General features: G+C 38.7%; 1 protein-coding gene across 2 annotated transcripts; it reads left to right on the top strand.

The window, feature by feature from the left end:
• Positions 1–856: 856 nt before the first annotated feature.
• Positions 857–5,024, top strand: LOC131019460 (ubiquitin carboxyl-terminal hydrolase 4-like). Of its 2 annotated transcripts, none has more exons than XM_057948012.1 (6): positions 857–1,357; positions 2,112–2,228; positions 2,843–2,941; positions 3,724–3,888; positions 4,108–4,289; positions 4,371–5,024. In XM_057948012.1, the coding sequence occupies exons 1-6, from the start codon at positions 1,217–1,219 to the stop codon at positions 4,777–4,779; spliced, it is 1,113 nt and encodes a 370-aa protein (XP_057803995.1). In that variant the 5' UTR covers positions 857–1,216; the 3' UTR covers positions 4,780–5,024. The 2 variants fall into 2 exon arrangements, with proteins under 2 accessions (XP_057803995.1, XP_057803994.1); XM_057948011.1 differs by having other exon boundaries at positions 885–1,357; positions 2,112–2,237.
• The last annotated feature ends 8,555 nt before the right edge of the window (positions 5,025–13,579 follow it).

Genomic DNA, 13,579 nt, shown 5'->3' with positions numbered 1-13,579 from the left:
TAACAAGAATATAAATCATGCTAAATGCGCGTTGGACAATGTATAAAATAATCGCAAAAATTCCTCATAATTTTCATATATTGCACACAAAAAGTAATGGTGAAAACAGAGAAACGGAAAATAAAGGTATTATACAATATTAGTACATTTTGTTTTCATTATTATAAAGTTGAGTAATATCAGTTCACAACTTGCAACGGAAAATAAAGAAGTTGAGTCATATCGTACCATGCGAACCGCTACCTTTGTTACTGGTGGCGCTGCTGAAAGAAGCTTGCGGCTCAATAGGTTGAGCCTTTGAAGAAATGTAGTGAAATGAAATCGTCGGTGTAAATCCTGCTGTTGTTCAGCAGTAGAATACTTCAAAAATTATCGGGGAGGAATCGACGGACGACGAATCAGCGGTGGAGGGAGGAATCGGCGGTGGGTTGAATGAGCTAGGGTTGATTAAGAAGGCAAGATGGGAGGAAGAAGAAGCTCGATGAAGAAATCTTTTTTCGAAAGATTGAAGAAAAGAATAGATATTTTAAAAAACGTGGATTGTGTGAGTTTTTTCTTTTAATTGCACGTGTACTACTGAGTCCTGACATGACATTTGGCCGGAAAACGTCAAATACCATTTGCCGAATTATTTTTAAGGGCCATAAATAAATAAAAAATAAAATAAATATTTTATAATTATGCTTAGGATGAGATATTTTTGAGAAATCAAGGCGATGTGTCAAAAACTGATATTTATCTCGATGAGGCGAAGAAAATGAATTAATTATCAATTAATATATATCCCTTTGTCGTCCTCGTCCAACATATTAATATTAATTTTTTCAATAAAAACAAGTCAATGGCAATATTTGTAACAAATCAACACGATCTCATAATGTCCAAGCACGAGATTCGTCACTCACTTCTTTTCGTCCTTCATTCAAATCTAAATTTTATCGCATTAATTCTTTATTTTCGTTTTAAATTATTAATAAATAAAATCGAGAGTCAATACTCGATGAATGAATAGATACACCTACAACTACAAGGTCGTAGGTGAAGAAAACAACAATCTTGATTTCACAAAATCAGCTCCTCAAAGAAACCCAACTATAAAGGGATTGAAAAGAAAGGCGTCTAATAATCAAACTGTAGCAGAGTTAGAGAGAGATTGGCGAGAGGTGAAGATGCGTGGAGGAGAGAGAAAGCGAGAGGGATAGAGGAGTTCTGGTATATGGTGGATGGTGTCACACTCACAATGGGTGTGGCGGGCTCCAAGTTAGAGAAGGCTTTGGGCGACCATTTTCCCGAAGGTGAAAGATATTTCGGCTTGGAGAATTTCGGCAACACATGCTATTGTAACAGCGTTTTGCAGGTCGATTTTCTCAAGATTATGTTTGATTTGTGGGGATATTTTTGTTTCGAGGGATTCTTCGTTTCTATGCGGGTTTAGGTTTTTGAGTTTGGGCTGTGTTATGATTAATAGGGGCTTGTTCGTTGTTTGAGATTAAAATCGCTGAAGGAAGATATTTCGATAGTTTGATTGCATGAATTCTGTTTGTTGCATTCCCTAAGGGTCGATTATTTGATTCTCTGGGCAAATTCTGATAGATTCCATTGCTGGTTTGACTGGTGGCCGGAAAATAGAGACCAACTCGTGTATTGGTTTTTGTTGGTTTAATTTAGGAAATTTGTTGATGTATCACTTTTAGTTGATTTGTTTTGGGCAGAGGTTATATAGTGTGCTTGGTTTCAAACTGAATAACGGTGGATGGGTACATCGAATAATTATTGGAGACTGAGTTGTCTTGTGCTTCATCTTTTGTATAGATAATAAGCATAGCATCCCGTGCTAGTGGTGTAGGTAGAGGAGGTGGGGTGATTTAAGGTTGTTGCATTTCTCGGAGAGAATTGCATATCTTTGAGAGGTCGTAAATATCTACGATTTTTCTTATGGCAAATGAAGTGATATATAGAAACATAATTTCCGTGCCTGGGATATTCAATGTTAGACCAGTAGATTCAATTATATTAAAGCATGTTGCATGTTATGATACAAGATTCTCTTGTATGTTCTGAGATTCTCGTTTTTTCTTTTTTACTTTTCCCTGATTTGTTTTTTTTCTCAGGCTCTCTACTTTTGTGTACCATTTCGTGAACAATTATTGGAGTATTATTCCAACAACAAAAGCCAAGGCGAAGCAGATGAAAACCTCTTGACTTGTCTTGCGGAACTTTTTTCACAGGTAGTAGATGTAAGATTTGCAACAATTCATATTTGGTATGTTTTGAACCTTGGTAGCACCTCTAGAACTATTACCTTTTGTGCTAACGTAGTTCTATATTGTATGAGGGTAGAATTTGTGTTTGTTAGAATAATCCATCGAGGGGACGTTTACTTTGGAGGATTAGCCTTGATAGATAAACATAGTAAGGCTAATCCCTTGTTTACTTAGATGGATTGGAACTTTGGGATATCCGAAGGCCCTTGATAATTTTTATCATTTGAACTAATATTGCTTGATTCATATCTCATTCAAAGAGTGGGATTGGAAAAATCCTTGTAACGAGGATAAAAATAGTCAATCATGTATCTTATCAATCATAAAGTAAATGCCTCCCACATAGAATATATGTAACATGGTTCCTAGTGAAATTAAGAAACCTTCTCCTACTTCATGGTATTTTTGAGAATCCTGTTGCATCTGTTAATGATAATCATAACACTGTCATAATAACCTTCAAAATTATAGTAATATGACCATGGCTTGCCTGTCGGGTTATTTCGGGGGGGGGGGGGGGGGGGGGGGTTATACTATTGAGTTGAGACTGACAAATTTTCTTGACATTTTCTGCACAGATTAACTCTCAGAAGAAGAAAACAGGTGTGATAGCTCCAAAACGCTTTGTGCAAAGGCTTAGAAAAGAAAATGATGTTTTCAGGGGATACATGCACCAGGTATGTACTTGTATATTGGGGTTTTCCTAGTAATATAGCTAGTCTTAGTGAACACCAACAAAGAGGCCACATATTTATGTAGGATATCAGAATATGTTTTCTTCCTAATAGGTAAAGTTCTGTATGTAGTCAATAATTGATTTGATCAATGATGCTTTTCTCGTTTTTAATATATATATTTTCAGTAGTTAGCGATTGCCCTCATGCACTTTGAGTTCACTAAATTGTGAAATTATGGTTAGGGATTTAATTTAAGTCATTTGGAGAATCATTATCTCTCTCACTTGTCTCTTTATCCCAGACAAAGATTTCTTCAAGTTCTTCAATTTTTATTTTTAATTATTATCACCAGTATGGTCAGGGATTTAAGTCATTTGGAGAATCATTTGTCTCTCTCACTTGTTCTCTTTATCCAAGACAAGGATTTTATTATTTGTTTATCAGCTTATGTGGATTTCTTCAAGTTCAATTTTTATTTTTTATTCTTATCACCAGTGTGGATGTGCTTTGTCAATAAGTTGCTTGTTCTGATGACTGGGCTAATTCTTTTTATGTCGATCAGATTGTTTTTACATAAATGCTTACGTTTTTAAGAGCCTTGGCTTATTGAAAACATCTTTTAGGACTTTCTGGTTATTACAGCTTGAGATGAGTGAGATGGTTGTAGCTTATCATGCATTATATGGTATGACTTGGCAAAAAGGATTCTTGTTTATGCATCTTTTATCATGAATACTGTTTGGAAATTTCATAAACTGATATTCAACTGTCCTGTCATGCAGGATGCTCATGAATTTCTGAACTTCTTGCTAAACCAACTTGTTGACATACTGGAGAAAGAGTGTCTCAAAGCAACAAGTGAGAATGTCTCAAATGGGCCGAGCAACGGTCATGTCAATGGTGTTAAGCAGGAACTTGCGGTTACCTGGGTCCACAAAAATTTTCAGGTAAAGCTAATGGTTATCCTATGACTTTAGGAATTTGACAGGCACTTTGTTAATGCTTCAGAAGCATAATAATGTACATATCTGGATACTTATAACATGGTCCTTCTCTTTTTCTTTTGCTAAACTTAATTTGTTGCTCACATGTCTGTGCGACTGTGTTGTTGCCTAATATTTGTTTTTCTTATCTTTGTTTTGATCTTGACTTTGAATGAGATGCAGGGTATTCTCACAAATGAGACGAGGTGTTTAAGGTGTGAGACAGTTACTGCAAGGGACGAGACATTCTTAGATTTAAGCCTTGATATTGAACAAAACAGCTCAATTACTAGCTGCCTCAAGAATTTCAGCTCTACGGAAACCCTGAATGCTGAAGATAAATTCTTCTGTGACAAATGCTGCAGGTGGTTGGCCTAGTTTATGTTATAAGTATGTATTCATGATCATGATGAAGAAAGTTAATTTGTTTTGGTATCTAAATACAGTTTGCAAGAAGCCCAGAAGAGGATGAAGATAAAGAAATCACCTCGTATCTTGGTGATTCATCTCAAGCGATTCAAGTACATGGAACAACTAAACAGACACAAGAAGTTATCCTACCGGGTTGTGTTCCCCCTGGAACTGAAACTCAGCACCACGTTGGATGCTGGCGACTCCGAGTACTCGTTGTTTGCTGTGGTTGTTCATGTGGGGACGGGGCCAAACCACGGGCATTACGTAAGTCTTGTGAAAAGTCATAATCACTGGCTGTTTTTTGATGATGAGAATGCGGAGATGATTGATGAGTCGGCCATCCAGACGTTTTTCGGATCTGCCCAAGAATACTCGAGCAACACAGACCATGGATACATTCTGTTTTATGAGAGCCTCAGTGGTGATAACAAGTCACTCTAACTTTACTTTGAGGAGGAAACTTGTCTGGCTACCCTCTATTTTCCATAGCATGTGGCACCTGCAAGGCTTGGTCTTTGTACAGGAATAACTCAGCCCCACAAGTCTAGAATAGAGATATACTTTGTAACTTCACCTAAATATTTTGCTACCAACTGTGATGTTTTTGGCAATCCTCTCTCTGTCTCTGTCGCATCTATTTTGTACAATATTCTTAAGGTTATAATGGGCTTATTTATCAGGATTTAGTATCTTTTTTTACTCTTGGACGTTTTTTTTTTCTTAGAAAGGGGATCAACGACAATTCTTCGGTACTTTTTTTCTTGATGACTCGAATTTTAATTTTTTTTTTGGGTTAATTGCATCAAAATACCTGACCTTTTTCCCAAAATTTGGTTTTTTGATAAACTTTTAAATTGTAGTAAAAATTTTAGCTACATTTTAATTTATTGCAATGTTCTTCCTGCGTATATTTTCGGCCAAATCCATTCATTTCCGGCCAATTTATTTTAACTACGTTTCAATTTATTGTAATGGATTTGAGACGACAATGTTTCATTACCCGGCACGACATGCCACCTAAGCTTTACGGAGGTCCACCTCAGCATGGATTTGGCCGGAAATATACGCGGAACGGACATTGCAATAAATTGAAACGTAGCTAAAATTTTTGCTACAATTAAAAAGTTTGTCAAAAAATCAAATTTTAGAAAAAGGTCAGGTATTTTGATGCAATTAACCCTTTTTTTATATATAAATTAACAGTATTAAATAAAGAAATTTAAAGACCGTGTCACAAGGGACTCGAACCCAAGACCTTTGGCTTTAAGCATTAAAGCCTTATTGCTTGGCTAACACATGCACACATTTTGCCTCAATTATTATTATTATTTTTTGATAAATTTACAATATTAGATAAAGAAATTAAATGGCCGCGCCACAGGGGGCTCGAACCCAAGACCTTTGGCCTTAGGCATTAACCCCTTACTGCTTGGCCAACACACGCACACTTGCCTCAATTATTTACTTTATAAATAAATGGCTTGAGAGGCAATATTCTACTATATTTCTTCACTTTAAATCTTTTGTTGAACTCAAATATTTGTAGCATATACACATACTTTGAATCTTATGTCCAATGTCTTGTGCATTTTTGTTTTCAAATAATCATAAAATTCATCAATTTGCTTTATGCTAGTGTGCATGTCATATGTCATATAACGCATGAGATATTTGACATTGTTGCACTTCTTAAAAGCACGTTAGACTTTGGTTTATGATATTGACGTACTTTTTTTCTTTTGCTTTTCTTTTGTAGGAATTGGAGACTTTGATTGCATCAATTGAGAAGTTTTGCTTGGAGCCCTTTTCTCATTTACTCCTCGGAATACTCCAACAAGGTTTACTTCAAGGATGTTTATGTCTCCCAATAGGAGTACTTGGTGGTTTTAGACAACAAGGAGCAACCAACTAACAAAGGAACACGCATCAAAGTGCATAAACCATTTATTGGTCATTATGCTAGAAGATGGCCCAAATTTGTAAATCCTTTGCATAGAGAGATGTAGACCCGAGAGACTACGCTGACCAAAACAACTGTGGCTTGGACATTGGAGTCGTCTCATCATCAACCAGTTCACGAAGTGACTCCATTATTGACTTTGGGTCGACGGATCGCCGAAGAAAGCGCCAAGCGGGGAGATGATATGCGATTTTATGGAGAATTTCGTCACTTCAAAGGATATTGGGAATGGAGTAAAGACGTTCTTAGCCGCTTCGGACATGATCTTCAGACCATCTAAATTTATGACCCTGTTTATGCTTCTCTTTTCACGTATGATAGAAATAAAAGTGATGAAGGCGTTTTGTAAAGATTGGTTCCCAACAAAAATATTTTGCTAACGTCAAGCGTCGAGCTATCTATTTCATTATGAGACTTGCAATTCTTGTACGGCATTCCAGCAATTGGCAGACTTTATGACGAGGTGATAGAGCTTATTGGTGTCAATTGGGATGGAAAAGGATTTGTCATGTGAACTGCAGCTATCTGTTTCATGCTTATCATGCTATTGGGAATGACAATGGAAAGGCTCTGACATGTTCAGTCACGATTGGGGAGCGGATCAAGTTTCGGTCCAAAAAGAAGCCAAGGTTTCAATCACCTCCCCCATGTAAGGAGAAAAAGTCGGTACGCTTCAAATTTACACACAATCCTACTGGCGAGTTCTATGCTCATGAACCATGGTCTTCTGTCGAGAAGGGCTTATTTTTAAAGCTTTACATCAATGAGAGGTATTGGGAAGAGACTTATTTGGGTGCCTATCTTGCTTGTTGGTTGTGCTATTTTGTTCTTCCCGAAGGTGATGCCACATTGATTAGGCTGAGCATATTCAAAATGGCTTGCATAATGGTGACCTAACAAAATGTGGCTCTCACTGTTCCCGTTTTGGCTAGCATTTTTCGAGGCTTAAACAAGATTTCAAATTCCGTGGAGCCTTTTTTTCTTCGAGCAACTTTTCCGGTCCATTTTATCTACGCTTGGATGACATACTATTTCAAAACTCATTTTCCAATTGAGCGAGACTCTTGCATCCCAAGATGGTTCAATACACGAGAGAAGGTTGCGAGAATTTATGACGATTTGAAAGCTTGTAAATAGATTCATAAAGGAGATCAAGTCGTATGGAGTTGCACAATGTATAGTAGGGATGAAGACAACTTTTTCATCGATGGTGAAGATGCAAATGAGTTCGAGCTTTGCTTCTTTCTCAAAATATCCGAGAAGTTTTTGCTTCTTTCTCAAAATATTCGCTCCAACTATTTAGCTTGGAGATTAGAAGATGGTTTTATTGTTGAGCCTTATAGTCCACATCGCTTCAGTCGCCAGTTTAGGTTCTACCAAGTGACGCCAGGTGTTCTTTCTCAAAATATCCGAGAAGTTTCTTTGGAAGATGGCGTTAAGTATCGGTATGCGTGTGTGCTACGTAGGCTTGCGTCCAAAGCTCTTCTCCTATGCTTGCCTTCATCAGCAAAGAAGCTCTTAAGTGGAGATTACAAAGATTGGTGGAGTCAAGTGTATAGAAGCTCATTTGAAGAAAACATAACATCAACTCCGCCAAAAACAAATGGTGTCTGAAAGGATCAATACAAAGCTCAACAAGTTGGCCCTTCCAAGGAAAAAAACATAAAGTAGTTATGGTTCCTTTAGATGGTGTCAGTGGCAGCAGTGATGAGCGTCATTAGAAGAAGAAACATGTCAAGTCTCCGGAACCTATTGATGAACATTCTCAAAGCGATCATCACGATTCGAGTGTCACTGTGACAGAGGTATTATTTGATTATCCCTTTGTTCACATGTTACTACATTTTTTTATCTTGTCTTGACATATTTTACTTTTAAACACGTGAGGAGGTTTTTGAGGTCGAGGAACAAGTCCAAGGCGATCATCGCGATCCAACTTTCGTTGTGGATGAGGTATTATCCATTATTTCCTTGCTCATACGTTGATGTTCATTTCCTTTTTTTTTCTTTGACATATTTTTTGTTCTCTTACAGGAACATGAAAAGGCTTTTGATGTTGATGTCAAGGAAAGCTCGCAAGATAACTTTAGTCTGTTGAGGGTGATCATTTGAGTGTAGTTCCCGTCCTTAATGAGAAAGCAAGTGCTACGCCTACAACTAAAGTTGGAACTAAGATTAAAGCTATCTCTGAATTTAAAAACATTTGGGGTGCTCTCCGTAGTAAGATAACAAGGACGCCGATACAACACATATTATCTATCGATGAGGAGATACGAGTTGACATTTCTCGTATAAAGGGTTTTCCACAATACTTTGATCTTTCTCATCTTGAAGCTAGTATCAACACACTTTTTACCCGAGCTGCTACATATAACAAGGCAAGATTGGCATCTCATGAGTTTGGGGAGAATTCGGGGTAACAATTTTGCAATATCAAAGCTTGCCTTCGTGATGTTCGGGATAAAGAAAAGGAAGAGATTGCTCAAGTCAACAATCTCAAGAAGAAGCTTGCCAAGCTAGAGGAGCAGAAGGATGAGTTGACCAAGTCTTTGAGGGGTCACAGTGGAGTGCTTCAAATGACTCAAAATGATATCATAGGTAAGGACTCAAAGGAGAGATTGACAAGTATAAAAGTTCCCTTCTTATTGATGGTGAGATACTGGAGAACGTGAAGAATTCGGAGCATCTCTTGGTGGCTACTAAAAAATAATTGGAAGATCAAGACCTATTTGCTTAGCCTTGTTTGATTTATTGCATTTTTTTTTTTTTTGCATTTTCATTTTGTTGTTTTGTCATAGTAAACAATAATGCAATAGAGTATTTGACACATTTTCTTTCTTCATGATCTTCTCAAAATTTATGCATACTTCTTCTTGTATCTTTCCGTTCTCTAAACACATTGATTCAAATAATGAATCATAATAACTGAATCTTAAAGTAAGCACCAAATTTGAATGATAATAATTCAACTTGAAAAAACAACTCTACATCATGACTGAACTTAAAAATATCTAAGCTGCCTACGTACCCTTTTGATAGTGATCAAGTCAAAACGTAGTTCAAAGATCAACTTGTATTTTAAAGGGGGCGTCATACACAATTTATACTCTTGCGGGCCAGGAGTGACTATTTCTTTTAACCACTATATAGACAAAGTGGAGTATATAATAGTTAAACCATATATTTTACCTTTTGGTAGGAAAAGTTTAGCAGTTCAACAACATACACTTTTTTCGGCGGATGTCGTGCATAGTTTATACTCATATGTGCCTGGAGTAATTTGCAGTTTAGGCTCGTGCGTCATGGAGCTATCTTTTAGTCTTTCTTGTAGTATTTTTCAGGAATACTAGTTGTTCAAGAATTTTTATTTATGGGCTCAACTCTCACGTTGTCTTCTGAGAGCAGCTTATATGTCCCATTAGTGTAAACTTCTTTGATGATATATGAGTCATCACATCTTGATACAAATTTATTTCCAACACGATGAGTGGTAATAATTGGCCTTCTCACCGGAAGTATCGAATCTCCAATTGAGAAGAGCGTGGTCGTACCTTCTTGTTGAAAGCCTTTGACAATCGAGCTTGATAGCACTCCAATGTTCAGCTTCCAATCTCTTTTCATCCTATGCTTCTAACTCTTCCAAGGGCAGGCAAACATTTTCTTCTTCGGTCAAGCGTTCTTGTATATCAATTCTTAGTGACGGGATCTCCTGCTCAAGAGCAATGACAACCTCTACACCAGACACCAATGAATAAAGGATAGCTTGCGTTGGAATATTATGAGTTGTTCTGTATGCTCATAATGTTTCTCCAATCCCATGTCAATCTCGCTTTGTCTTCACAACTACTTTATTCAACAAGTTGCACAAGGTTTTATTTAAAGCTTCGGCAAATCATTGACGACTTTCGTTGCTTGAATCCAAATTTCTCATAAAGTTTATTTATTAACATATTGCTGAAAGGTGTTCCATTATCAACAATAATATATCATGGAACTCCATAGCGATAGATGATGTGGGTCTTGATGAAATTAGCAACAATTTCTATCTTTACTTCTTTTAGGGTAGTGCTTCGGCTGAAAACAGATCAGTTTTCATGGTTTTTAGTGTTCATATGATGTCAATTTTATAGGAAAGTGAGTGTTAGATGATTGTTTTGTGCTTATATTGCTTTATCTTGTGTAATATGATACTTGCTCGAACTTTGATGGAATTTATAGGAATTTTGAGATCAAATTTGAAAGAATGGTTTGAAATAGAAGTTGTAGTACGTCTCGAAAGGAGTTCGTGAGCGTAAACGGATTGCAAATCGGAGTTTGAATGAGGAAAATATGGCCGAAACAAAAACATCGTGCGTAGTAGTCCAGAAACGTAGGTCGCCCAATTTGGCTCTTTCTGTGAAGGAAAACGGCGACCAAAATGGCGCCCGTCGTTCGGGTCGCCGTTTTGTCTGTGTTTTTTAGGTTTTTGCATTTTTCTTAGTTATTGTACTGGGTTTTTCCCTGATACTATAAATAGGGCTCATTATTGACCTATTTAGGGGTCCAGACTTTATTTCTTAGTTTCATAGCTTTAAACTTTCATTGTTTTCTAGGTTTTAGATTGGCTTTATTTTTCCTACAAGATTTCAGCTGTCATTCAACTTTCATTCCAAGTTTTATATAATTCAGTTTTTATTATTTCTTTCTTATTTATTATGCTTTTGATTTATTTTCTGGGACTAAGATGACCTACTGGCGCCTTCGCTCTCTCGCTGTTGCTTCTCCGCGCTCGCCCGCTCGTCGTTGGCTTGGCTCCCGACGACCATGGCTTCACCTCTGTCGCTGTTTCCTCCAATCTCAAGTAATTTTGATCGTCCGCCTTCTCACCAACAATCAGCGACTCCTCCATCGGCTCTGTTCCCTTCCGCTGCGGATGTTTATTGTTCTGATGCTGTGGTTTTATTTCCGAAACTTCCTGATGATGCGCCGCCACCTAAGGTTTCTACGGTTATGAACGAGTTTGTGCAGCACCCGCCTCACGCAGATGCTAGGGTTTCCGAGCATGTTCTTTCTACAACCGTTCGCTGTCAGTCTGATCCGATAGGCGGTGGTCTCTCCTTCCAAGGCTTGCCCATGATTGATTCTGTTAAGGGCATGCACTCTGTTTCTCATTCGTGCTCTTTTGTCACAGCCCAGCAGTCGCTGATTGCGGATAACCCTACGTCTTCTACGGTTATGTTTGATGCAAGTTTTTTGGCCAATCAACATGCCGTTGTTCACATCGATTCTCTTGCCACCGGAATTACCAATGATCTGATTTCTATTGTGCTTAATGGCTTGGCGGAACAGCCGGGTGTTGGGTCTCGCTAGCAGCAGCCTGCTGCTCCGACTGATTTGAGCAGGCTTTAGGGACCGAACTCCTCGTAATTTCATGCAGCCGCCTCTTTGTCTATGGCTGATGTGCCTCACGGCAGCCCTACCGGTATCCTCTTTTCGAAAACCTCGTTGCTTCCGCCGCCGGGGTTTGTTAGAGCTGGGCAGTCGTCCCACTCCGGGAATGCTTCTACTGTTCTCTTCCTGGAGACAACTACTGTTCTCTTCCTGGAGACAAGAGTTCGTCTGCCACCTATTTTGACCAATAGGCGTGTCCCCCCTCATGCTAAATCCTTCGCCGAGACGCTCAAGTTGCAGTCGGGATGGCCTGCCGATGTTCTGGCTCACGACTTTGCGATCCTCAAGCCCTCGATGGAGGGCGATCGCCCGTGCCTCACCCTCTCTTTGGCTTTCCATCAGAGGCAAATCCGCTCATTCCAATATGTGGTGAATGGCCGGTTGTTTCTTCGCAAAAATGATGCTCCCCGTTATGCTGCTAATATTTACAATGAGCTAACTTTGTTGTGGAAGCCGTCGCACCCTTGGGAGGTCATTCCTCTTGGAAAAGGTTATTTCACCTTGAAATTCTCTTCACATGCAGGATGATTATTCTAATGCCTTCTCTAAGGCTTCTTGGCGCTTGCGTACTGAAATTATCTATCTCCAAGTTTAGGTTCCCAAGTTTAATCCCAATAAGGTCGCGTCGACTCTTGCTCAAGTTTAGATTCGTATTTTCAATCTTCCTCGTGAGTATTGGTATCCTGAGGTGCTTACTGGTATTGCTAGGCAGGTGGGTACTCCTATTATTATTGATGGTTGTTCTGCTAGAGCTTCTGTTGGTTATTTTGCTCGGCTGCTTGTTGAAATGAATGTTGCTGTTGAGGTTCCTGATTATTTGGATGTGAAATGTAGTGATGATGTCTATGAAATTGAATTTGCATATGAAAATTCCATATTTTTGTTCGATTTTCTCTGTTGTTGGCCATGCTACTAACGATTGCAAGAAGAATCGTACTGATATGGAGCCTTCTTCTCCGGCCGCCGATCAGGGCAAGTAGAATCACAAAAGGAAGAACAGAGGGGGCATGAAGCCTAGGGGCCGCTCGATTTCCTCGGAACCTACGCACATTCTTTCAAGAATGTCCCACATCTCCTTTGCAGTTCCGCACTTGATGATCTTCATGACATGCTTGTCGGGAACGGTGCCGGAGATGATACTTTTGGCGAGGTTGTCTAGCTCATCTTGCTTCCTTTCTTCGGTGGTGAAGTCTGCCTTTTGCTTTGGTCAGACCTCTTCGTAAGGATCCTGATGTGGATCAATAGGGATCCGTTTGACGGTTTCGGTGATGATGATTGGTCCTTTGGTGATGACTTCCCACATTCGGCAATATTGGGCGGTGAGGAAGCTTTCAAGCCTAAACTTCCATATGTCGTAATTTTCAATACTAAACATAGGTAGAGAAGATAATCTGCTGTGGTTAGTCTCTATCAAAAAAGAGAGAACAGATAACAACAGATAGAACAAACAGCAAGCACAGAAAGAAAGAGAAAACTTTTTCGAGACTCTTGAGAAAAAGAATCTAGTTCAATCAGAACCTAATCAGACACAGAGTGTTCTTGCGAACAACCTGCTCTGATACCAATTGTTAGGTCCCGGGGGGTCTCGAATAGGTGTATGGGGGGGGAATACACCTATGGGCTATTTTTATAAAATCCTCTATCAGAGGGATCTCAAGATAGAGATCTAAACGAAACTTTGCACGCAAACAAAGACACCTGTTGACTGAAAATAGTTTTGACCAAATAGGTTGACGACTGATACTGAACGCTCTTCAGTAAGGAGTTATCAGTTAAGTTACTGGAACTTAACTGATGCACTTATGGGCTTCAGTCGAGTTTGCTAAAACAGAGATGATAACACTCTTCCTG

Source organism: Salvia miltiorrhiza, chromosome 4 (genome assembly GCF_028751815.1).
Source record: "Salvia miltiorrhiza cultivar Shanhuang (shh) chromosome 4, IMPLAD_Smil_shh, whole genome shotgun sequence".
Classification (NCBI taxonomy): Eukaryota; Viridiplantae; Streptophyta; class Magnoliopsida; order Lamiales; family Lamiaceae; genus Salvia; species Salvia miltiorrhiza.
The sequence above is the reverse complement of the archived record's forward strand: the minus strand, read 5'-3'. Positions and strand labels throughout refer to the sequence as shown.